This window comes from Cinclus cinclus, chromosome 33, assembly GCF_963662255.1.
Source record: "Cinclus cinclus chromosome 33, bCinCin1.1, whole genome shotgun sequence".
NCBI lineage: Eukaryota > Metazoa > Chordata > Aves > Passeriformes > Cinclidae > Cinclus > Cinclus cinclus.
In genome coordinates this window covers 2,157,332-2,178,899 of record NC_085078.1, presented here as the reverse complement: position 1 = coordinate 2,178,899, position 21,568 = coordinate 2,157,332, and the positions used below count along the sequence as shown (strand labels likewise).

Sequence of the window (21,568 nt, the reverse complement as noted above, 5' to 3'; positions counted from 1 at the left end):
TGGAAAGGGCGGATAAGGATGGGCGCCAGGAGCTCCATGGGCCCGGGGGTCTCCATGGGCCAGGGCGGTTCCCGGGTCTCCCGCGGGTCTCCCGGAGTGCGGGAGGGTCCCTGGAGGGGTCTGGGAGGTCCCACAGGGGCTCGGGGGGACTCCGGAGTTACCGGGCGGAGCCCGGAGCCGCCTCGCTCACCTGCAGCCCCGCGCGAAGCTGGCGCCGGGCGCGCCGTGATGACGTAAAGGGCGGGCGGGCCAGGAGCGAGGCTGAGGGGCGTGACACCACGAGTTGTGGGGCGGGGCTTGACCTAACAAGGGGCGTGGCCTGGCAGCTGCCGAAAGACTGTGGCTCTACAGGCTGCCATGTCGGCTCTGCCCGTGGGGGCCGCCATGTTGCCTGTACCCCGTGGAGGCCGCCATCTTGGGACCAACTATACGTTGTCCATGGCGGGGGAGTACCATTTAATAAGGATTTTTGTGGTTTCCCCCGAAACACCGCCCCCACGTAGTAGGGGGAGCACGACTCCCCGCTCTCCCACCCCCTCTTCCCAGTGCACCCCCAAAGAACAAGGCCGGGCTCTGTTTTGATACCAAACTGTATTGGGATCCCCCCGTTAAAGCTGTGGGCTGAGCCCGGGGGGGGCCGCGCTGGGGGTGGGGGGGGCCACGTAATCTCCACCGGGGCCCCCCAGGAAGGGCCCAGCTGGGGCGAAGGGCAGGAGGTGCCCGGACAGGACGAGGGGCCCGAGAGCGAAGAGTGAGGCCGGGTCCTCGGGGGGAGGCTGGGGGGGCGCGGGGGGGGGCAGAGGGGGTCCCACCGAGGTTTCGGGGACCCCCACGGGCCCGGCGCCCCCCCCCTGGCGCCGCTTCTTGCCCTTGGCCGAGACCTTGCGGTTGCGGGTCTGAATGCCGTCCTTGCGCATGGTCAGCGGCCGGTTCACCTGGGGGGAAATGGGGGTTGGGGGGGGGTCCTGAACCCCGGGGGTGGTGTCTGCACCCCTCCCCCCCATCCTGACCCTCCCATCAGCCAAAACCCTAAAATCCATCACAACCCAGCACCCCGGGTACCCCCAAAATCCCCTCCCAGATACCCCCCTTACCCCACTTGAGCTGAGAATCTTTGGGGTTTTTTGATGTCCTGGGGTGGTCTTAGGGGATTTTGGGATATTTGGGGGTATTTTGGGCTGTTTTAGGGATGTTGTGGGGTCTCTCACCCGGTGCAGTTTGCAGTAGAGCCTGCAGGTGTTGCACACGGGGTTTGGGGTGGGTTTGGGGTGTTTTAGGGATGTTTTGGGGTCTCTCACCCGGTGCAGTTTGTAGTGGAGCCTGCAGGTGTTGCACACGGGGTTTGGGGTGGGTTTGGGGTGTTTTAGGGATGTTTTGGGATCTCTAACCCAGTGCAGTTTGTAGTGGAGCCTGCAGGTGTTGCACACCGGGTTTGGGGTGGGTTTGGGCTGTTTTAGGGATGTTTTGGGGTCTCTCACCCGGTGCAGTTTGTAGTAGAGCCCGCAGGCGTTGCACACGGGGTCCCCGCGGGGGCTGCGTCTCCACAGGGTCGTGGTGCTCGTCTGGCAGTTGCTGCACACGGTGCCCGCGCGTTTGCTCACCAGCTGCGCAAAAAGGGGCAGGGGGAAAATTTGGGTTTCGTGGAAGAAGGTTTGGCGAAGTTTAGGGGGGCTGAAAGGGGATTGGGGGGGACTAGACAGGGTTTGAGCTGAATTTGGGGGTGTAAGGAGGGGTTTGGGGGGACTAAAATGGGATTTGGAAGTGCAAGAAGGGATGAGGGGGATTTTGGGGTGTCTGGGGGGAATGGATGGGGATTTGGGATATAAGGAGGGGTTTGGGCGGATTGGGGGGTTTGGGAGGATTTGGGGGTGTCTGGGGTGGATTAGAGGTGGATTTTGGGGGCACTGGAGGACAGATTTGAGGGATTTGGGGAGGGTTGGGGGGATTAGAGAGGGTTTGGGGGAGACTTGAGGAAGATTTGGAGGCGTTAGAGGGGAACTTGGGGGGACTTGACAGAGATTTGGGCTGTAAGTGGGGCTTTGGGGGAATTTGGGAGTCCCTTGGAGGGCTTGGAGTCTCACGGGGGTTTTGGGGTTCCCCAGGTGGATTTTGGGACTCACCAGGCACTTCTTAGGGTGGATTTTGGGGCTGGTTGTGCCTGTTGAGCCAATGGTGTGGGGTGGGTTTGGGATGGATTTTGGGGTGTTCTGAGGTAGATTTTGCAGTGTTTTTGGGGCTCACCAGGCGCCTCTTGGGGCGGATGAGAGGTTGGTTGTGCCCATTGAGCTGGTGGCGTGGGGTAGATTTTGGCGTGTTTTTGGGGTGGATTTTGGGGTGTTTCAGGGTGGTTTTTTTGGCTTATTTTGTGGTGGATTTTGGGGTGTTGTTGGAGTGATTCAGGGTGATTTGGGGGTTATTTTGGGGTGCTTTTTGGGTAGGTTTTGGGGTGTTTCAGGGTGTTTTTGGGCTTACCAGGTGCTTCTTGGGGCGGATGAGGGGCCGGTTGTGCCCGTCGAGCCGGTGGTGTGGGGTAGATTTTGGGGTGTTTTTGGGGTAGACTTTGGGGTATTTCAGGGTGTTTTTGCGGTGTTTTCGGGGTATATCTTGGGGTGTTTTTGGGGTGGATTATGGGGTGATTTTGGGCTCACCAGGCGCTTCTTGGGGCGGATGAGGGGCCGGTTGTGACCGTTGAGCTGGTGGCGTGGGGTAGATTTTGGGGTGTTTTTGGGGTGGATTTTGGGGTGTTTTTGGGGTGTTTCAGCGGTGTTTTTTGGCTCACCAGGCGCTTCTTGGGGCGGATGAGGGGCCGGTTGTGCCCGTTGAGCCGGTGGTACAGCCCGCAGGCGTTGCACAGGTAGTGCCCGGTGCCGTCCCGGCGCCACAGCGGCGTCGCCGTGGCCCCGCAGTTCACGCACTCCCGCGCCTCTGCACAGCGCACACCAGTGAGGACCAGTACGCACCAGTACGGACTGAGAGAAACGCCCACTGACCTCCCAATGCCTGACCCCAGCTGGGACGTTCTGTCTAGCACAAACCAGTATAAACCAGTATGAACCGGTCTGCACCAGTACAGACCAGTATAGACTCCTAGAGACCAGCATAGGGCAGCACCCACCCCAGTACCCCCCCAGAGTTCAGATTTTCTGTCTAGCATCAACCAGTACAAACCAGTTTAGACCAGTAAAAAACAGTAAAAGTCAGTACAACTAGCTTAGACCAGTACAGACCAGTATAAACCCCCATGGACCACCACAGCACACACTCCAGTATCCACCCCCAGTTTCAACACTGCCCAGTACCAACCAGTACCGACAGTACCAACCAGTACAAGGCAGTGTCCACCCCCAGCTCTCCCTGTCTCTGCACTACCAACTACTACAAACCAGTTTGAACCAGTAAAAACCAGTACAAACCACTGCACACCAGTACAAGCCAGTATTACCAGTACACACCAGTAAAAACCAGTATGGACCAGTAAAGCAACTGGGCATCTCAGCAGACCTCTCTCCAGTTCACACACTCTGCCCAGTATCAACCAGTATAAAACAGTACAGACCAGTATAAACCAGCACAGACCACTGTGGGATGTCCTGAACCGCTATAAACCATTATGGACCAGTATAAACCAGTACAAACCACTATGGGATATCCTGTACCAGTATCAACCATTACGGACTACTATGGATATCCTGCACCAATATAAACCAGCACAGATGACTATGGGATATCTTGCACCAGTATAAACCAGTACACACTACTATGAATATCCTGCACCAGTATAAACAAGCACAGATCACTATGGATATCCTACACCAGTATAAACCAGTATGGACCAGTACAAGGCAGGACAAGGCACTGGGCAGCCCAGCACACACCCCAGGGTCCTCCTGCAGCTCTGCCCAGTACAGCCCAGTATAAACCAGTATAAACCAACAGCAATCTCCGTAACACAATATTAACTAGTATGGCCCAGTATGGACCAGTATAAATCAGTACAAGCCAACAGAGACCAATCTGTTACCCAGTATGAACCATTCCGGGCCCCAGTATAAACCAGTATGAGATCCAGTATAAACGAGTATGAGCACCAGCAAGCTTCCCAATGCACCCCAGTATGAACCAGCACACCCCAGTAAGCCCCACCAGTCTCTCCCAGTGCCTTCCCAGTCCCTCCCAATGCTCCCCCAGTGCCCACCAGTCCTTCCCAGTCCCTCCCAGTCTCACCGCAGGGCGGGGCCGGCGGTGCCAGGAGGGGTCCCGGGGGGGGTGGGCTCCGGGGGGGCTGCAGCAGCTCCAGGAACCGGGGGGGCTCCGGGGGGGGAGGGGTCCAGGAGGGGCCCCCCAGAGACCCCCCCTCAGGCCAGGACACCAGGGACAGACGGCCTGGGGGACAGGGGACAGCATCAGGAGGAGGGGACATGGGGGACACCGGGGGACACTGGGAATATTGGGGGATACTGGAAATATTGGGGACAGTGGGGGGGAGAGGACATGGGGGACAGCGTGAGGGGGAGGGGACAGTGGGACATTTGGAACATGGGGGACACTGGGGACATTGGGGGCATCAAGGGGTTGGGACACTGGAGATATTTGGGATATTGGAGATATTGGGGACATGGGGACACGGGGACCGTGTGGGGGGAGGGGACATCGGGGACATCAGGGGGGCTGGGACACTGGAGATACTGGGGACACTGTGGGGGGACACGGGACACTGGGGACACGGGGACATCGGGGACATCAAGGGGGCTGGGACACTGGAGATACTGGGGACACTGGGGACACTGGGACATTGGGGTACACGGAAGGACATTGGGGATAAGGGGGACACTGGTGAGGGGGCACAGGGGGGACAAGGAGGGGCAGCTGTCAGGGGACGTGGGGACAGAGGGTCACGTGTGAGGACACGGGAGGATACTGGGGCCAAGGGGACGGGGGGACACAGGGGGACAGGGGTACCTGGTGGGGGGTACGGGCCCAGAAGCCCCCCCGGCTCCAGCCCCTCGGGCCCCCCCAGCCCCAGGAAGGCTCCGGGCTCGTCGGGGAATGGGGGGGGCCCCTCCGGCCCCCCCAGCGCCACAAACTCCATGGGGGGCCCCGAAACCCGGCTCGGGGGGGGGGCAGGGCCGCCTGCGGAGACACCCGGATCAGCACCCCAACACCCCAAAATCCCTTAGTGCCCCCCCAGAAATCCCTGAGTGCCCCCCAAATGAGCACCCCAAAACTCCGGAGTGTCCCCCAAAAAATCCCTAAGTGCCCCCCCAAATCAGCAACCCGAAATCCCTCAGTGCTCTCCCACATCAGCACCCCAAAAACCCAAAATCCCTGAGTGCCTCCCAAAATCCCTCACTGACTTCAGATCAGCACCCCAAAACTCCCAAATGCCCCCCCAAATTAGCACCCCAACACCCCAAAACCCCTGTGCGCCCCCCCAACACCTCAGTGCCCCCCCCAATCAGCACCCCAAAATCCCTGTGTGCCCTCCCAGATCAGCACCCCAAAACCCCGGAGTGCCCCCCCAAAATTCCTGAATGCCCCCCAAACCAGCACCCTAAAACTCCGAAGTGTTCCCCAAACCTCCCAGTGTCCCCCCAAATCAGCATCTCAAAATCCCTCAGTCTCCCCAGATCAGCACCCCAAAAACCCCGTGTACCCCCCAAAACCCCTCAGTGCCCCCCAAATCATAACCCCAAAACTCCTGAATGCGCCCCCAAATTAGCACCCCAACACCCCAAAACCCCTGTGTGCCCCCCAAACCCCTCAGTGCCCTCCCAAATCAGCACCCCAAAGTCCCAGAGTGCTCCCCAAAAATCCCTCAGTCCCCCTCCAAATCAGCACCCTAAAACCCCTTGTGCCCCCCAAAAACGCTCAGTGCCCCCCCAAATCAGCACCCCAAACCCCCAACCCCCCATGTGCCTCCCAAATTATCACCCGGCACCCCAGGACCCCCAAACCCTCAAGTTCCCAAAACAGGGAGTGGGGGGTCACCAACCCCTGGGGGTCAATCCCCCCGCTCCCAAATTCTCACCTGGACCCCTGGCGACCCCCACACCTCAGTCCCACAACTGGGGGATCCTGCACCCTCCAAATTACCACCTCAATCTCTGGAACCCCAAATTTGGAGAAGGGGGGGGTGTCCCAAACCCCTGGGGACCCCCAATGTCCCAAGTCCCCAAATTGGGGGGTCCCAGACCCCTGGGTGCCCCCCCAGTTCAGCGCCCAGACCCCTTCTCCCCATTCCCTGACTTCCCCAGGGATATGGGGGTCCCATCCCCTCCCCAGACCCCCCCAAATCCCAAGGGGGGTGTCTGACCTGGAGCAGTCGTGTCCCAGCTCGGACGGACAGACGGACACTGGGGGAGGGGCGGCCCCGCCCTGGGGCTGGGCGGGGGAGGGGCTCTGGGACCCCACCCCCACCTGACACCCCCCCCCCGCCCCCAACACCCCAAAAATTCCGGGGGGGCCCTCAGCGAGGGGGGACTTGGGGGGGAGGGGGGACAGAACCCACCCAGCACAGTGGGAGCCTGTGGGGTCTGGGGGGATTTGGGGGATTTTGGGGGGGATTTTGGGGGTTCTGGGGTTTGGGGGGGGCGGTAACGGCCCCGGGGCTGCCGAGGGCTGATAAGGCCTTATCAGATTTTGGGGCCCCGGCGGTTGGTTTGGGGGGGCCGGGCGGGGCTGGGGCCCTTTATCAGCTCCGGCCAGAGAGGGGGGACCCCCCCGGGAGGGCAGGGCCTGCGTCAGTACCGCACCCCAAATTCGGAACTGGCACCGGGACGTGGGGCTGGCACCCCAAATTTGCAACTGGCGCTGAAATGTGGGGCTGGCACCCCAAAATGTGGGACTGGCACCCCAAATTTGCAACTGGCGCTGAAATGTGAGGCTGGCACCCCAAAATGTGGGACTGGCACCCCAAATTTGCAACTGGCGCTGAAATGTGGGGCTGGCACCCCAAAATGTGGGGCTGGCACCCCAAAATGTGGGGCTGGCACCCCAAATTTGCAACTGTTGCTGAAATGTGGGGCTGGCACCCCAAAATGTGGGACTGGCACCCCAAATTTGCAACTGGTGCTGAAATGTGGGGCTGGCACCCCAAAATGTGGGACTAGCACCCCAAAATGTGGGACTGGCACCCCAAATTTGCAACTGGTGCTGAAATGTGAGGCTGGCACCCCAAAATGTGGGGCTGGCACCCCAAAATGTGGGACTGGCACCCCAAATTTGCAACTGGTGCTGAAATGTGGGGCTGGCACCCCAAAATGTGGGACTGGCACCCCAAATTTGCAACTGGTGCTGAAATGTGAGGCTGGCACCCCAAAATGTGGGGCTGGCACCCCAAAATGTGGGACTGGCACCCCAAATTTGCAACTGGTGCTGAAATGTGGGGCTGGCACCCCAAAATGTGGGACTGGCACCCCAAATTTGCAACTGGCGCTGAAATGTGAGGCTGGCACCCCAAATTTGCAACTGGTGCTGAAATGTGGGGCTGGCACCCCAAAATGTGTCCTGAAAACTCAAAATGTGAGCCTGACACCCCAAATTTGGAATTTGCACTGAAATGTGGGACTGGCACCTCAAATTCAGGCCTGACACCCCTAAATTCAGACCTGACACCCAAAATTTGGAACTGACACCCAAAATGTGGAACTGACACACCAAAATTCAGGCCTGGCACCCCAAATGATGAACTGACACCTCAAAATTCAGGCCTGACACTCAAAATATGAGACTGAGACCCCAAATCCAGGCCAAACACCCCAAATTCTGGGCCTGTCACCCCAAAATTGAGGCCTGACATCCCAAATTTGGGGTTTTAAGCCCAAAATTCAGGGCTTTCAGCCCACAATTTGGGACCTGACACCCCAAATTCCAGGCCAAACACCCCCAATTCCGGGCCTGACACCCCAAATTCAGGGATTTCAGCCCAAACTTCAGGATCTCTCAGCCTCAAATTTGAAGTTTTCAGCTGGAAATTTGTGATTTTTGGTCTGAAATTAAATTTTTCAGCACCAATTTGGATTGAAGTGTAAATTTGGCAATTTTTAGGCCTCGAATACTCAGAGCATAACAGGAAAAAAAACACTGGGAGCCTCAAAATTTGAGATTTCAAGACAAAAAAATAAGGATTTTCAGTCTAAAATTTGATAGTTTCAGCCAAAAATTCAGGGTTTTCAGCATGAAATTTGAAGCTCTCAAGCAAAAATTATGGATTTTTGGCCTCAAGTTCAATTTTTTCAGCAGCCAAACAGGGATTTTGAGCCCCAAATTGAGCATTTTTAGGCCTCAGTGTACTCAAAAAGAGCATTTTTAAGGGAAAAATTGAGTTGGGAGCCCCAAATTTTGAAGTTTTGGGGTAAAACTCAGAATTTGCAATGTAAAATTTCAGATCTTTGGACTGATGTTCAGTTCAGGACTTTCAGCTTAAAATTTGAGGTTTCAGGGTAAAAATTCATGGTTTTCAGCCAAAGTTTAGGATTTTCAGCCGGAAATTCACCATTTTGGCATCAGAATAGGGATTTTTCAGTCCAAATTTCATTTCTTTTGGCAACAAACTGGGGAATTTCAGACCCAATTTTGACATTTACAGGCGTCAAAATCGGGGTTTTCAAGAAGAAATGGATCCCAGAGCCCCAAAATTTGGTGTTTTAACCCAAAAAGTAGGAAGTTTAACCCTAGAGTTGCTGTTTTCAGTCCCAGATTGGTGGTTTCAGACATTAAACTGGGAATTTCAACCTTAGTATCAGGACTGGGGTATTCTTTTGGTCTAAAACTCTCAATTTTTGGCACCAAAGTCAGTCTTCTGATTCCAAATTTGATGATTTTCAGCCCCAAAACTGAAGGCTTTCAAGCCAATATTGGAATTTCCAGCCTGGAAATTCTATTATCAACCCCAAAATTGGGATTTTTCATCTTGAAATTACAAATTCCAAGCCAAAACTGGGAATCTTCACCCAAAGTTATGAGTTCTAACCCAAAATTCAGAGGTTTAAGCTAAATTCGAGGTTATCAAAATAAAGCTGAAAACTTTCACTCTAAAACTGGAGATTTGCATCTGAAAATTGGGGATTTTCTACCAACACTCAGAAATTTTCACCATAGAACTGAAGATTTTCAGCCCCACATCTCCAACCCCCAAAAATGAGTATTTTTTTTCCCCAACCTGCTGCCCTCACCTGAGATTTGGGCTCAAATCCAGCAGTTTTGGGTCCAATCTGTGCATTTTTCATCTCTCTGTGTTTCAGCCCCAAATCTGACGTTTTCGGCCCCAAATCCAACATTTTGGGTTGAATTTTCTTCATTTCCGCTGCTCCTGGCACTGGTTCGGTGCATGGGGGGGGCTCAGGGGTCTGGGGTCCCCTCCTCAAATCCGGGGGAGGGTGGGGGGGGGGCTAATCAGGGGTCCCCCAAAATGGTGGGATGGGGGGGGCAGTGGGGATCTCTCAGGGAGTCCTCAAATTTGGGGAAGGGTCCCACAGCTCCATGGGGGGGGGGGGGGGGGGGGGTCTCCCAGTTTGGGGGAGTCAGGGAGGGTCCATCGGGGGTCCCCCAGTTTGGGGGAGTTAGTGGGTTTCCCCTAGGTTGGGGAGGGGTCTCAGGGACCCCTGGGGGAGCAGTGGGGGTCCCCCAGGTTGAGGAGGGGTCTCAGAGCCCCCCGGGGGGGCAGTGGGGGTCCCCCAGGTTGGGGAGGGGTCTCAGCGCCCCCCGGGGGGGCAGCTCCAGCGCGGTGTCCAGGCTGAAGTTGGGGGGCTGCCGGGACCCCCCTGGGGGTGGGGGTGGGGTCAGCTCCTGGGGGCCGAAGAAGAAGGGGTGCAGCAGGGCCTGGGGGGGAAGGGAGGGGTCAGGAGGGCCAGTACCCCCCCCCCCCCTCCCAAAATGGGGGAAGTGGGGGGACCTGAGTGACAGCCCCACCCAAAGGTCCCGGGGCCATCAATCCCTGAGACCCCCTCAAACACCCCTGGGACCCCCAAAGATGCACCTGGGATCCCCAAATCCCTCTGGGACCCCCCAAACCCCTCCAAGACCCCCCAACCCCCCCAGGATCCTCCCATTCCCCCCCCCCCAGCTCTTACCAGGTGTACCCATGACCGTAGCCATGCTCAGTACTGCAGCACGGATGGGGACCCCAAATCCCTCTGGGACCCCCCAGAGCCCCCCAGGATGCCCCCAATCCCCCTCCATCCCTGACCTGGTGCGCCCGTGGCCGCAGCCGTGCCCGGTACCGCAGCAGACGCCGCAGCAGATCCAGCGCGGCCGCGTCGGCACCTGGCACCAGCAGCTCCAGCGGCGGCGGCGCCCGCGGCCGAAACCGGAGCTTGGGGAAATCCGGCAGCTCGGCCATCTCCTGTGGGGATGTGGACCAGTATGGACCAGTACGGATCGGTATGGGCCAGTACGGACCGGTATGGAACAGTGCAGAGCAGTATGGGCCAGTATGGAGCTCGGCCCTTTCCTGTGGGGACAGGGACCAGTACGGACCAGTATGGACCGGTATGGGGCAGTATGGGCCAGTATGGACTGGTATGGACCACTATGGGCCAATATGGACCGGTATGGACCAGTATAAACCAGTATGATCCAGTGCTCCCAGTGTCCTGTACGCCCTGCTTCCAGAGCCCAACATTCCCTTTCCCAGTGCCCCCAGTACTTCCCAGTGCCCTCCCAGTAGCCACCAGTATGACCCAGTGCTGCCAGTACCCTCCCAGTGCTTCCCAGTGCCCCCATCTGTTCCCAGTCCCTCCCAGTGCTCCCAGTTGCCCCAATACCGGCCAGTCCTGCGGGCTGGGTGTGCCCAGTGCCCGGAGCACGCAGCAGAGCTGCTCGATGTCGTTCTCACCCGGGAACAGCGGCGACAGCGTCAGGAGCTCGCCGAAAATACAGCCCACAGCCCTGGGGGACCCTGCGCTCAGGGGGGACCCCAAAATCCCAGAGGGACCTCCAAATCCCAGGGGATTCCCCCAGATCCCAGAGGGACCCCCAAAATCTGGGGGAGGGCCTGATGTTTGGGAAGCGCCCAAAAATCCAGGAGAGAAACCCAGAAACGGGATGTACCTGGCATACAACAGAAGAGACCCCAAAACCCAGGGGGATGGCCCAAAAATCCAGGAGAACCCCAAAAAATCCCAGGGGCACACCCCAAAAATCCAGGGGGGTGTCCAAGCACCAAAGGAAGACCCAGAATTACAGGGTGGTGGAATGGGGGGCACCTACAAAACCCAGAGTAGGGGGACCCCAAGATCAAGCAGAGCTGGAGAAGGGGTGAGTGGTGACCCCAAGACCCTGGGAAGGACCCCAAAATCCCGGGAGGCCCCCGAAAAATCCAGGCAGGATGCCCCAAAACAAGGCACTCACCACAAATCCACACCCTCATCGTAGTGCCGGGCGCCATAGAGCAACTCGGGGGCTCGGTACCACCTGGAAAAGGGGGGTTCAGGGGGGGTCCCCGGCTTCTGGGGGGACGAGCTGACATCCCAGGGTGGGGGACACCCCAAAATCTGGTACCTGGTGGCCACTTGGTGGCTGTAGGGGCGCCCTGGGGGGGGGCCCAGCACCCGTGCCAGCCCAAAATCCGCCAACTTGAGACGCCCAGCGCTGTCCAGCAGCAGATTGGCTGGTTTGAGGTCCTGCACCCCAAAACCGGGGTTACGGGGGGCCCCAATACTCGGGGAACCCCCAGTGCTCCCACACTGGGAACAGGGTCCACACACTGGGGGTCCCCACCCAGGTTTTGGGGTGTGCCCCTCAATCTTGGGGTGCCTGCGGCCCCCCTGCAAATATTGGGGTCCGTCTCAGGTCTTGGTGCCCATCCCGGACTTGGGGTGTCCTGCAGCTGTCTGAGAACCACCCCCTCGATTTTGGGGTCCCCCAACCGCTTGGGTGCCACCCCCCTCCAGTTTTGGGATGCTCATGTGGTGTGGGAGGTGCTGCTGGTGCCTCTGCCCAGTTCCAGGGTCCCCCTCCGCTTTCAGGGTTCCCCCTCATTTTTTGGGTGGCTCCTCATTTTGGGGTGCCTCACCTGCTCCAGCAGGCGGTGGCCGTGCACCCCATTCCCAATCCCACCCCATGTTTTTGGGGTCTGTCACCCCATTTTTGGGGTTCCCACCCCGTTTTTGGGACTCACTCGGTGCAGCAGGGAGTGTTGGTGTCTCCCCATTCCCGATACCCCCCTCATGTTTTTGGGGTCTCCCCCGATTTTGGGGCTCACCCTGTGCAGCAGGTGGTGGCCATGCACGTGGCCCAGCCCCCGCAGAGTCATGGCGAGCAGGGCCCGCACGCGGGCCGGGGGCAGCGGGGCAGGGGCCGCACGCAGGAGCCCCCCCAGGTCCCCCACGAGCAGCTCCAGAGCCAGAACCACGGCGGGACCCTGGGCAAAGGCGGCCCGGAGCCGGATCACCTGTGGGGACAGAAGAGGGGACAGTGACACTGGGGGGGACACTGGCACTGGAGCCGGATCATCTGTGGGGACAGCAGTGGGGGGACATCGAGGACATTGCAGAGGGACATCAGTGGGGATATTGGGGACACTGGGGACAATGACACCCGAAGAGGACACCGGGGTTGTAGCTAGATCACCGGCAGGGACAGTAGGGGGGACGGTGGGGACAGCAGTGGGGACAGCAGGGGGGACAATCAGTGGGCACAGTGGAACCTGAGGGGGACACCAGGATTGGAGCCGGATCACCAGAGGGGAGGGGACACCGGGGGGACATTGAAACTGGGGGGGACAAGGGGGGGGTCAGGGGGACCCCGAAACTGGGGAGGAATGGGAGAACCCAGGGGACCCCAAAGAAGGGGGAACCCTGAAACTGGGTGAAAAGGCGGTTTGGGGAGGCGTTACCCCAGGATTTTGGGGGAAGGGGGGACCCCGCACTCTGCTGGGGGAGGCAGCAAGGACTTAGGGGGGGTCACAGGTCTTGGGGTGTCCCAGGGTGCGGGGGTCACTCACATGGGGGTGGGCCTCGATCTCCCGCAGGGCCTTGATCTCGCGCAGGGTCTGGGGCGGGACCCCGTCCTCGGGGCGCCGCAGGGGCACCTTTTTGAGGGCCACCAGCTCCCCGGTCTGATGGGGGACACGGGGGACTCAGGGGGGCTCTGGCAGTTCCCGCGCCCCCCGCCCCTCCACGGGCGCACCCAGCGCTCGCGGCCTACGGACCGCTCCCCCTCGGCCCCACAGCCCGCTCCCACCCGGCCCCACCTCCCGGTGTTTGGCCTTGAACACGACGCCATGCGCGCCTTCCCCAATGCGGCCCAGCACGATGTACTGGTCCATACTGGTGCCACTGGGCCGGCGCGGGGCATTGTGGGCCGGGGTCGGGCCTCCGCCGGCCCACAATGCCCCGCGCGGCGCCCGAGGCACCTGGTTGCCATGGCGATAGGCCCCGCCCCTGACAACTAGGCCTCGCAACCGTAATCGTGCCCCGCTCTATGCAATTAGGCCCCGCCCCTGACAGCAGGCCACGCACATAGCAACCACCTGCTACTTCCTGACAACAAACCCCGCCCCTAACAACACGGTCAGGTCCCTAGCAACCAGACCCCGCCCCCAGCAACACAACCCATCCCGAGCAACACGATCCAGCTCCTCGGCAACGAGGCCTCGCCCGTAGCAACAGAGCCCCGCCCCTTAACAACCAAGCCCCGCCCACCCGGCATCCCCCGCACCCCGGCAACCGCGCCCCGCCCTTGGCAACGGCCGCCCCGTCGCGCGCCGCCATTTGGCCGCGCCGCGCTCTGATTGGCCAGCCTTGCTGCGCGGGGAGGCAGGGCGGGCGCTGATTGGTGGGCGCAGGGGCCCCGCCCCTTTCCCCTCCGGCGGGCGGGCGGCGGCGCCGGGCAAGGCGCGGGCGGGGGGATTTGGGGGGGTTTGGGGGGAATTTGGGGTTTTTTGGGGGTTCCCGGCACTCACCGAGCCCCGCTCGGGTCGGGATGGCGGCCTTACCTCCGCGCGAGTTTGCGGCGCAAGTGCTGCCCGGCTGCGTGGTGCCCACGGCGCGCCAGGGCCTGGCCCAGCTCTGGCCGCTGCTCCTGCTCTGCCTCGGGGCGCGGCTGCTGCACCGGCTGCGTGAGTGGGGCCGGAGAGGGGGGACGGGGGCTTTGGAGGTGGCGGAGTGTGGGGGGACATCCGAGGGGCCGGCGGGGCTGTGGTGAAGCCGGAGGGTTGGGGGGACGTTCAGGGGTCTGGGGGATTCGGGGGCATCTGGAGGGTCCCGGCTGCTGCAGCAGCTCCGTGAGGGGCTAGGAGTCCGGGGAGGGTTCGGAGGGTGGGGGAACATCCGGGGGTCTGGGGGAGTCGGGGGGTCCCGGGGCTTTGGGGGGGCTCGGTAGTATCTGGCTGTTTCGGGGTCTGGGGGCATCCTGGGCGGTTGATCGGACCCGAGGAGCTGGGGGGGGGGGGGTCCCAGGAGTGGTCTCGGGGATCTGGGATGGGTCCCGGAGTCTAAAGAGGCTCGGGGGAGGTCGGAGGGTGGGGGGGGTGCCCGGGGAAGATTCGGGGGTCTGGGGAGCGGTGCAGGGGTCACGCAGGGTTTTTGGGGCGCCCCCCTGATCCCCCCTGTGTCACAGCCCTGCCGCGGGGGGGGAAGCACGCGGGGGCGGCGGCCGGGGGGCTCCTGGCCCTGCACCATTTCTTCGGGGCTCAGGCGCTGTGGGTGGCTCTGCTGAGCGGGCTCTGCGTCCTCACCCTCCTCCTGAGCCGGGCCCGCGCCCAGAGAGGGCTCTGCCTCGCCCTGGCCGCTCTCAGCTACCTGCTCATGGGGTACGGGATGCTGGGAGGGGGGTTGGGGGTGATTTGGGAGAAGATTTGGGGGTGCTGGGAGGGAGTCCAGGGGGGCTCCGCCTCATCCTGGCTGCTCTCAGCTACCTGCTCATGAGGAACAGGGTGCTGGGGAGACCTGGGAAGGGGTTTGGGGGAGCTGGGAGGATGCTGGAAGCAACTGGAAGAGGAACTGGGAAGAAGATGAGAAAAACTGGGTGTAACTGGAAAGGATTGAGAGCGTTGAGTGGGAGGGAGGTGAGGGGCACTGGGATGAACTGGGATATTGGTTGCATTGAACTGGGAGTGACTGGGAGACCCTCCCCCCAGGGAGCTGCACATGGTGGACACGGTCACATGGCACAAGATGCGAGGTGAGACCCCCACCCCTCCCCCTGCCCCCCCAGGACCTCCAGATCCCCCCCTTGAACCCCACAGACTCCATTCACCCCACACACACTTTGGGGATCCCTTCAGTTTTGGGTCCCCCTTGATTTTGGATCCTGCAGGGGTGCAGGTGGTGGTGAAGGTGAGACCCCCTCCTCCCCTCCCCACAGGTACCCCAGAATCTCTGCCCTTCACCTGGGATCCCCAGTTCCTTCTTCCCCTGAACCCCCCCTGACCCCTGGGAACTCCCTAATTTTGTGGTTCCCCCCTGTTTTTGGGGTCCCACAATGGTACTGATGGTGGTGTCCCTGACTGTGACACCCTCCCCTCCTCTTCCCCCCAAGACCCCTCACTTCCCCCCTCCACCTTTGAGTCCCTCAGACCCCTGTGGACCTTCCCACATTTTAGGGCCCCCCAGTTTAGGCTCCCCATGGATTTTGGGGGTCCCCAGAGGCAAAGATGGTGGTGGCCATGATGGCAACCCTCCCCATTTCCCCTCCCTCCCCAAAGCTCCCAGACCAGTGGGGCATTTGGGACACCCCCATGAAGATGACTCTCCCCTGGGACTCTCGTTTTCTCTCCCTCCCTGAGCCCCCCAAATCCACGGGGAATCTGGGACACCCCAGTTTGGGGGTGCTGGCTGATTTTAGAGTCCCCAGGGGTGCAGATAATGGTGGCCATGAATGTGACCCCTCCCAAGACCCCCCTGACCTCCCCCCCCCACCTTTGAGCCTCAGACCCCTGGGACTCCCCACATTTTAGGGACCCCCAGTTTAGGCTCCCCATGGATTTTGGGGTCCTCAGGGGCACAGATGGTGGTGGCCATGAAGGCCGTGTCGCTGGGCTTTGACCTGGACCGGGGGGCTGGGGGGGCTCAGGGGGAGCCCAGCCCTGCCCAGGTCTTGGGGTACCTCTGCTCCCCTGCTCCGTCGTCTTCGGGCCCTGGGAGCCCTTTGAGGCCTACCTGAGATCCGTGGAGGGCCCCCCCTGGTATGAGGGGGAAAATGGGGTGGTTTGGGTGGGAGAATGGGGGATTTGGGGGAGAAATGGGGGAGTTTGGAGGGGAAAATGGGGGATTTTGGGGGGAAATTTGGGGGTTTGGGGAAATGGGGGATTTGGGAGGAAATGAGGGATGGGGGGAAAGGGGAGTTGAAGGAGGGGAGGGGATTGGGGAGAAAGGGAATTGGGAAGGGAGAGTTTGGGAGAGAAGAATCAGGGTTGAAGGGAAAATGGGGAAAAAGGGAATAGGAGAAAAAAAAGGAGGGGTTTTGGGAAAAGAAGGAAAAGAGGGATTTGGTGGAGGAAAAGGGGGATTGGAGGTTGGAGGAACCTTAAGGAGTGTGTGGGGGATTTGGGGGGCACTAAGGGGGGCTTGGGCAGGTTTGGGGGCACTGAGGGTTTGGAGGGGACACGGATGGGGGTTTGGGGGTGCCTGGGAGTGCTCAGGGGGGTGAGTGGGGATGAGGGGGGGGGGGTGCAGTGGTGGGGGGGCTGGATTTTGGGGTGTCTCTGTGTCTGGGGGTGTCTCGGGGGGAACTGGTATTTGGGGGGCGTTGAGGTGTCTTGATGGGGGTTTCAGGATTTGGGGGTGTCAGTGGTGGGGGGGTCTGTGTTTGGGGGGTTTGGGGGTGTCAGTGATGGGGGGGTCTGTGTTTGGGAGGTTTGGGGTGTCTGTGGGGGTTTGGGGGTGTCTGTGGGGGGTGTCTCTATCCCCCCCTGACCCCCCGGGTGCTCCCAGAGCGTGGCCTGGGCTCGGAAGGGGCTGCGGAGCCTGGGGCTGGCCCTGCTCTGCCTCCTGATCAGCACCTGCCTGGCCCCGTTCCTGTTCTCCAGCCTCCTGCCCCTCTATGGGGCACGGGCCCTGCACAGGTCAGACCCCAAAATTCTTCCTAAATCCTCCAAACCTGCCAGGGACCCCAAACCCTCCCCGGGGACCCCAAATACCCCCACCCAAAAGACCACAAAGCTCCCTGGAACCCCTAACCCTTCCCAGGGACCCCATACCTCCCTGGAACTCCAGATTTCCTTGGGAGCCCAAACCCTCCCTGGACCCCCTACACCCCTCAAGGAACCCTGACACCCCCTCCCCCCCCCCCCCACAGGGACACCTCAAGTTCCCCAGGGACCCCTTAGCATCCCAAGGACCCCCAGACTCTCCTGGGAACCCCTCCACGTACTCTCAAACCACCCCAGACACCCTGAAATCTTCCTGGGGGTCCCCAGCCCCCCTTCCCCCCAGGAACCCTATACTCCCCTGGGGACCCCAAAACCCTTCCAGGAGCCCTCAAAATGCCCAGTGATTCCCAAACCCCACACCAAGGGCCCCAAAAATTTCCTGGGGGGGGGGGGGGGGGAGGGGGGGGGCCTTAGACCCTTCCCAGGACCCCCAGTTTCCCTGAGGGACCCCCAAGCCACTGTGGAAACTCCCAAAATCCCCCTGAGGACTCCTGAATGTTCCTTGGGGGAGCCTCAACCCATCCCAGGGACCCCCAAAATCCCCCAGGGACCCCCCAAATCCCCCCACCCCACTGACATCTCTGTTTCCCCCGGTGCTGCCCAGGAGCATCTTTGCCAGGTGAGGGGGGGATTTTGGGGGGGCTTGGGGGATTTGGGGGGGGAGGGGCAGGAGGGGTTTGGGGGTGCCAAGAGGGGTCTGGGGGGAGCAGGAGAGGTTTGAATGTTCCTGGGGTGAGAGTGGGACAGGAATGGGGCACTTAGGGATGGGGGGGGGGTTGGGGAGCCTGTGGGGATTTAGGGGATCCCTGGGGGGAGGGGGGAGTCTGGGGGGACAGGGATAGGGTGGACATCGATGGGACATGAGATGGGGGGGTGCACCCTAATGTGTGTCCCCCCCCTTCCCCCTGTGGACCCCCAAACCTTCCTGTGTTCCCCCACAACTCCCCCCATATCACCCAAATTCCTTCCCATCTCCCCACTTTCCCCTAACCCCCCATTCCCCTCCCAACCCCCCCCACATCACCCCTAAATTTCTCAATGACCTCTCCAAATCCCTCCAAACACGCTTTCCCCCAAAACTCATTCCTGTTACCCCAAACTCCTTCAAATCCTCTCCAACTGCCCCATGTACCCACAAAATCCTCCCAAACATTCCATTTCCCCCACAACCCCTCAATATCCATCCCAAATCCCCCCATGACCCCTCCAAATGTCCCATGATGCCCCCAAAATCCCCCTAAATCCCACATTTCTCTCCAAACCCCCATGTCCCCAAAAATTCCCCCACTTTCCCCCCAAACCGTTTCTGTGCTCCCAAACTTCCCCATTTTCCCCCAAATTCCCCCCAAAACCCGATCTCCCCTGCTTTCCCCCAAATTCCCCCGAATCCCTGCGTGTCCCCCTGTGCCTCCGGGTCTTCCCGGCCGCTAGGTGGCTCCGTGCCTACGAGAGCGCCCTCTCCTTCCACTTCAGCAATTACTTCGTGGCTTTCCTGTCCGAGGCCACGGCCACGCTGGCAGGGTCCGGAGCGTCCCTGCACCACGACCACCTGCACTGGTGAGGGGACAGGGACAGCGGGCCTGCGCTGGGACACTGACCTGTGTGACAGGGACACCCCTGTGGGGACACTGATCACACCCACAGTGCCACTGATCACACCCACAGTGACCCTGTGTGTGACACTGGCCTGTGTGTGACACCTGTGTGAGACTGATCACACCCACAGTGACACTGATCACACCCAGTGACATTGCATGTGACACTGGCCTGTGTGTGATGCCTGTGTGACACTGATCACACCCACAGTGACACTGATCACACCCACAGTGACCCTGTGTGTGACACTGACCTGTATGACACCTGTGTGACACTGATCACACCCACAGTGACACTGATCACACCCACAGTGACCCTGTGTGTGACACTGGCCTGTGTGTGACACCTGTGTGACACTGATCACACCCACAGTGACACTGATCACACCCACAGTGACACTGTATGACACTGATCATACCTACAGTGACATTGTGTGTGACACTGACCTGTGTGTGATGCCTGTGGGACACTGGTCACATCCACAGTGACACTGTGTGTGACACTGACCTGTGTGTGACACCTGTGTGACACTGATCACACCCACAGTGACACTGTATGACACTGATCACACCTACAGTGACATTGTGTGTGACACTGACCTGTGTGTGACACTGACTTGTGTGTGATGCCTGTGGGACACTGGTCACATCCACAGTGACACTGTGTGTGACACTGATCACACCCACAGTGACACTGATCACACCCACAGTGACACTGTGTGTGACACTGACCTGTGTGTGACACCTGTGTGACACTGACCCATGTGTGACACTGTCCCTGTGACCCCCATGTGACATTGTCCTCACAGGGACCTGGCAGTGTCCCGGCCCCTGCGGGTGGAGCTGCCACGCTCCATGGCTGAGGTGGTGACAAACTGGAACCTGCCCATGTCTCGCTGGCTGCACACCTGTGAGAACTGGGAGTGACTGGGATGGACTGGGAGGGACTGGGGTGCACTGAGAGGGGCACTGGGGGATACTGGAAGGGACTGGGAGGGGCATTGGGGGACACTGGGAGGAAGTGGGGGGCCCTGGAGGCTGTACTGGTGTGACTGGTGTTACTGGTGTCCCTGGCAGACGTGTTCCAGACCGCCCGACGCTTGGGCACCTTTGCCGCTGTGCTGGGCACCTACGCAGCCAGTGCTCTGCTGCACGTGAGAGACCCCAAAATCCACCCTGGGAACCCCAAACCCCACCAGTGTCCCCCTGCACATAAGACCCTCAGGACCCCCAATGCCTCAGGCCTCCCAACCCTCCCTGACCCTTCCCACCTCCCTCCTGGGGCCTCAAAACCCCCTCTGGGACTCCTTGAAACCCCAAAAACTGTGACATCCCCAACCCCTGCTGGGCTCCCCCAAATCCCCCATGTCTCACCAGTCCAGCAGGGGACTCCCCCAAATCCCCCCAGACCTCCCAGTCCAACAGAGGACACCCAAATCCCCCCTGTCCCCTGCAGGGCCTCAGTTTCCATCTGGCCGCTGTCCTGCTGTCCCTGGGCCTCATCACCTATGCTGAGCATGGTCAGTGCTGGCCCTTTAAGGGGTGGGGCTGAGGAGAGGTGGAGCTAAAGGGGGCCTTTGAGGTGGGAGGGGTTTAAAGGGTGGGGCTGCAGAGTGGGTGGAGCTATAAAGGTGGGCGTGGCCTAAAGGTGAAAGAGGGTCCAGCTGTTGGTGGGGTTTCAATGCTGTGATTGACATGGATGGATGGGTGGGGCCAGGAGTAGGGGTGGGGCTTATAGATGTGGGCAGGGCCTCAAGTGCTGTGGGTGGAGTCTGCAGGGATGGGCAGGGCTATGAGGGGCTTGGCCTGCAATGGGCACAGCCCACACTGACCCCACCCTGCCCTCCCAGCCCTGAGGCAGCGCTTGGCCGCCATCTTTGATGCCTGTGTCCTGTCCAAGCGCTGCCCCCCCCACTGCAGCCACCGCCACAAGAACGTGAGATGTGGGCACTGGGGAGTGTGGGGGGCTCAGAGAGGTTAGGGGTCTCAGAGTGGTTTGGGAGGGTCATAGGTGGAAAAAGGAGGGTGTGGAGGGCAGGATGGGGGATTTGGGGATCCCTTGGTGGGGGAGTTTGGGGACCCCAGGGAGAGGGCAGAGGGTTTGGGGGGCTCTGAGGGGGTTTGGGGGAGGCTGGAGGTGCCTGGGGGATTCAGGGGTCCTGCAGGGGCTGTGGGCACCAGCACTCGATGGGGGGATTTGGAGGTTCTTTGAGGTCTCTGAAGGGGTCTGGAGTTCTCCAGATGCTGTGGGTGCAAGTGGTGAACACGGGAGATTTGGGGTATCCCTGCAGGGGTGTAGGGGGGTCCCTGAATGTTTCTGGGGTCCCTGCAGACACTGTGGGTGTGGGCACTGAATGGGGCTCTGGGTGCCCTGGCCCTGTTCCACCTGTCCTACCTGGGTGCCCTGTTTGATGTGGAGGCCGAGGACACCGTGGAGGAGCAGGTGGGACCCTCGAGCTCCCCTAGACCCTCCCCCGTTTGGGGTTGCCCCCAGTGTTGGGAGCACCCTAACACCATCTTGTCCCCTCAGGGCTACGGGATGGCCTACACGGTGCGCAAGTGGTCGGAGCTGAACTGGGCCAGTCACTGGGTGACGCTGGGCTGCTGGGTGCTGGCCCGGCTGCTTCGCTGAGGCTCTGGGAGGGCACTGGGAGCGACCGGGGAGAACTGGGAGGAACTGTGGGCTGCTGGGAGCACCGGGCGCCACAGAGAACGCGGCCTCTCCGCGCAGCCGAAGCGCCTCTCGATGATCTCAACTTTCGCTTTGTGGTGTTTCCCGCCCTTTCACGGGCGGAAGTGCCGCTCGACCGCTCTGGGACCAATAAAGCCTCGCCTCGATGGTTCCTGTCAATCATTCCCGGGAGGTCAATGGGAGCGCAAG

At 60.4% G+C, this 21,568-nt stretch overlaps 3 protein-coding genes across 7 annotated transcripts; 1 reads left to right on the top strand and 2 right to left on the bottom strand.

The window, feature by feature from the left end:
- Window positions 1-572: 572 nt before the first annotated feature.
- On the bottom strand, window positions 573-9,370 carry GATA1 (GATA binding protein 1). Of its 3 annotated transcripts, none has more exons than XM_062512136.1 (7): window positions 9,174-9,294; window positions 4,960-5,130; window positions 4,225-4,383; window positions 2,780-2,925; window positions 2,649-2,693; window positions 1,479-1,604; window positions 573-935 (listed from the first exon to the last, which is right to left on the bottom strand). In XM_062512136.1, the coding sequence occupies exons 2-7, from the start codon at window positions 5,087-5,089 to the stop codon at window positions 609-611; spliced, it is 933 nt and encodes a 310-aa protein (XP_062368120.1). In that variant the 5' UTR covers window positions 5,090-5,130; window positions 9,174-9,294; the 3' UTR covers window positions 573-608. The 3 variants fall into 3 exon arrangements, with proteins under 3 accessions (XP_062368120.1, XP_062368119.1, XP_062368118.1); XM_062512135.1 differs by lacking the exon at window positions 9,174-9,294 and adding an exon at window positions 6,029-6,255; XM_062512134.1 differs by lacking the exon at window positions 2,649-2,693 and having other exon boundaries at window positions 9,161-9,370.
- A 105-nt stretch (window positions 9,371-9,475) lies between these two features.
- On the bottom strand, window positions 9,476-13,307 carry CDK20 (cyclin dependent kinase 20). 3 transcript variants are annotated; one of them, XM_062512127.1, is made up of 8 exons: window positions 13,193-13,307; window positions 12,944-13,057; window positions 12,119-12,391; window positions 11,500-11,621; window positions 11,350-11,412; window positions 10,764-10,887; window positions 10,187-10,342; window positions 9,476-9,819 (listed from the first exon to the last, which is right to left on the bottom strand). In XM_062512127.1, exons 1-8 carry the CDS (start codon window positions 13,265-13,267, stop codon window positions 9,643-9,645), a joined length of 1,104 nt encoding a protein of 367 aa, XP_062368111.1. In that variant the 5' UTR covers window positions 13,268-13,307; the 3' UTR covers window positions 9,476-9,642. The 3 variants fall into 3 exon arrangements, with proteins under 3 accessions (XP_062368111.1, XP_062368112.1, XP_062368110.1); XM_062512128.1 differs by having other exon boundaries at window positions 12,203-12,391; XM_062512126.1 differs by having other exon boundaries at window positions 10,187-10,887; window positions 12,203-12,391.
- Window positions 13,308-13,923: 616 nt separating this feature from the next.
- Window positions 13,924-21,513, top strand: PORCN (porcupine O-acyltransferase). The gene is given in 13 exon segments (XM_062512000.1): window positions 13,924-14,097; window positions 14,484-14,752; window positions 15,080-15,123; window positions 15,941-16,048; window positions 16,051-16,148; window positions 16,875-17,005; window positions 18,524-18,649; window positions 19,497-19,597; window positions 19,765-19,841; window positions 20,144-20,207; window positions 20,538-20,623; window positions 21,020-21,130; window positions 21,218-21,513. Coding segments are annotated over 13 exon segments (1,491 nt in total). The 3' UTR covers window positions 21,320-21,513.
- Window positions 21,514-21,568: the final 55 nt, after the last annotated feature.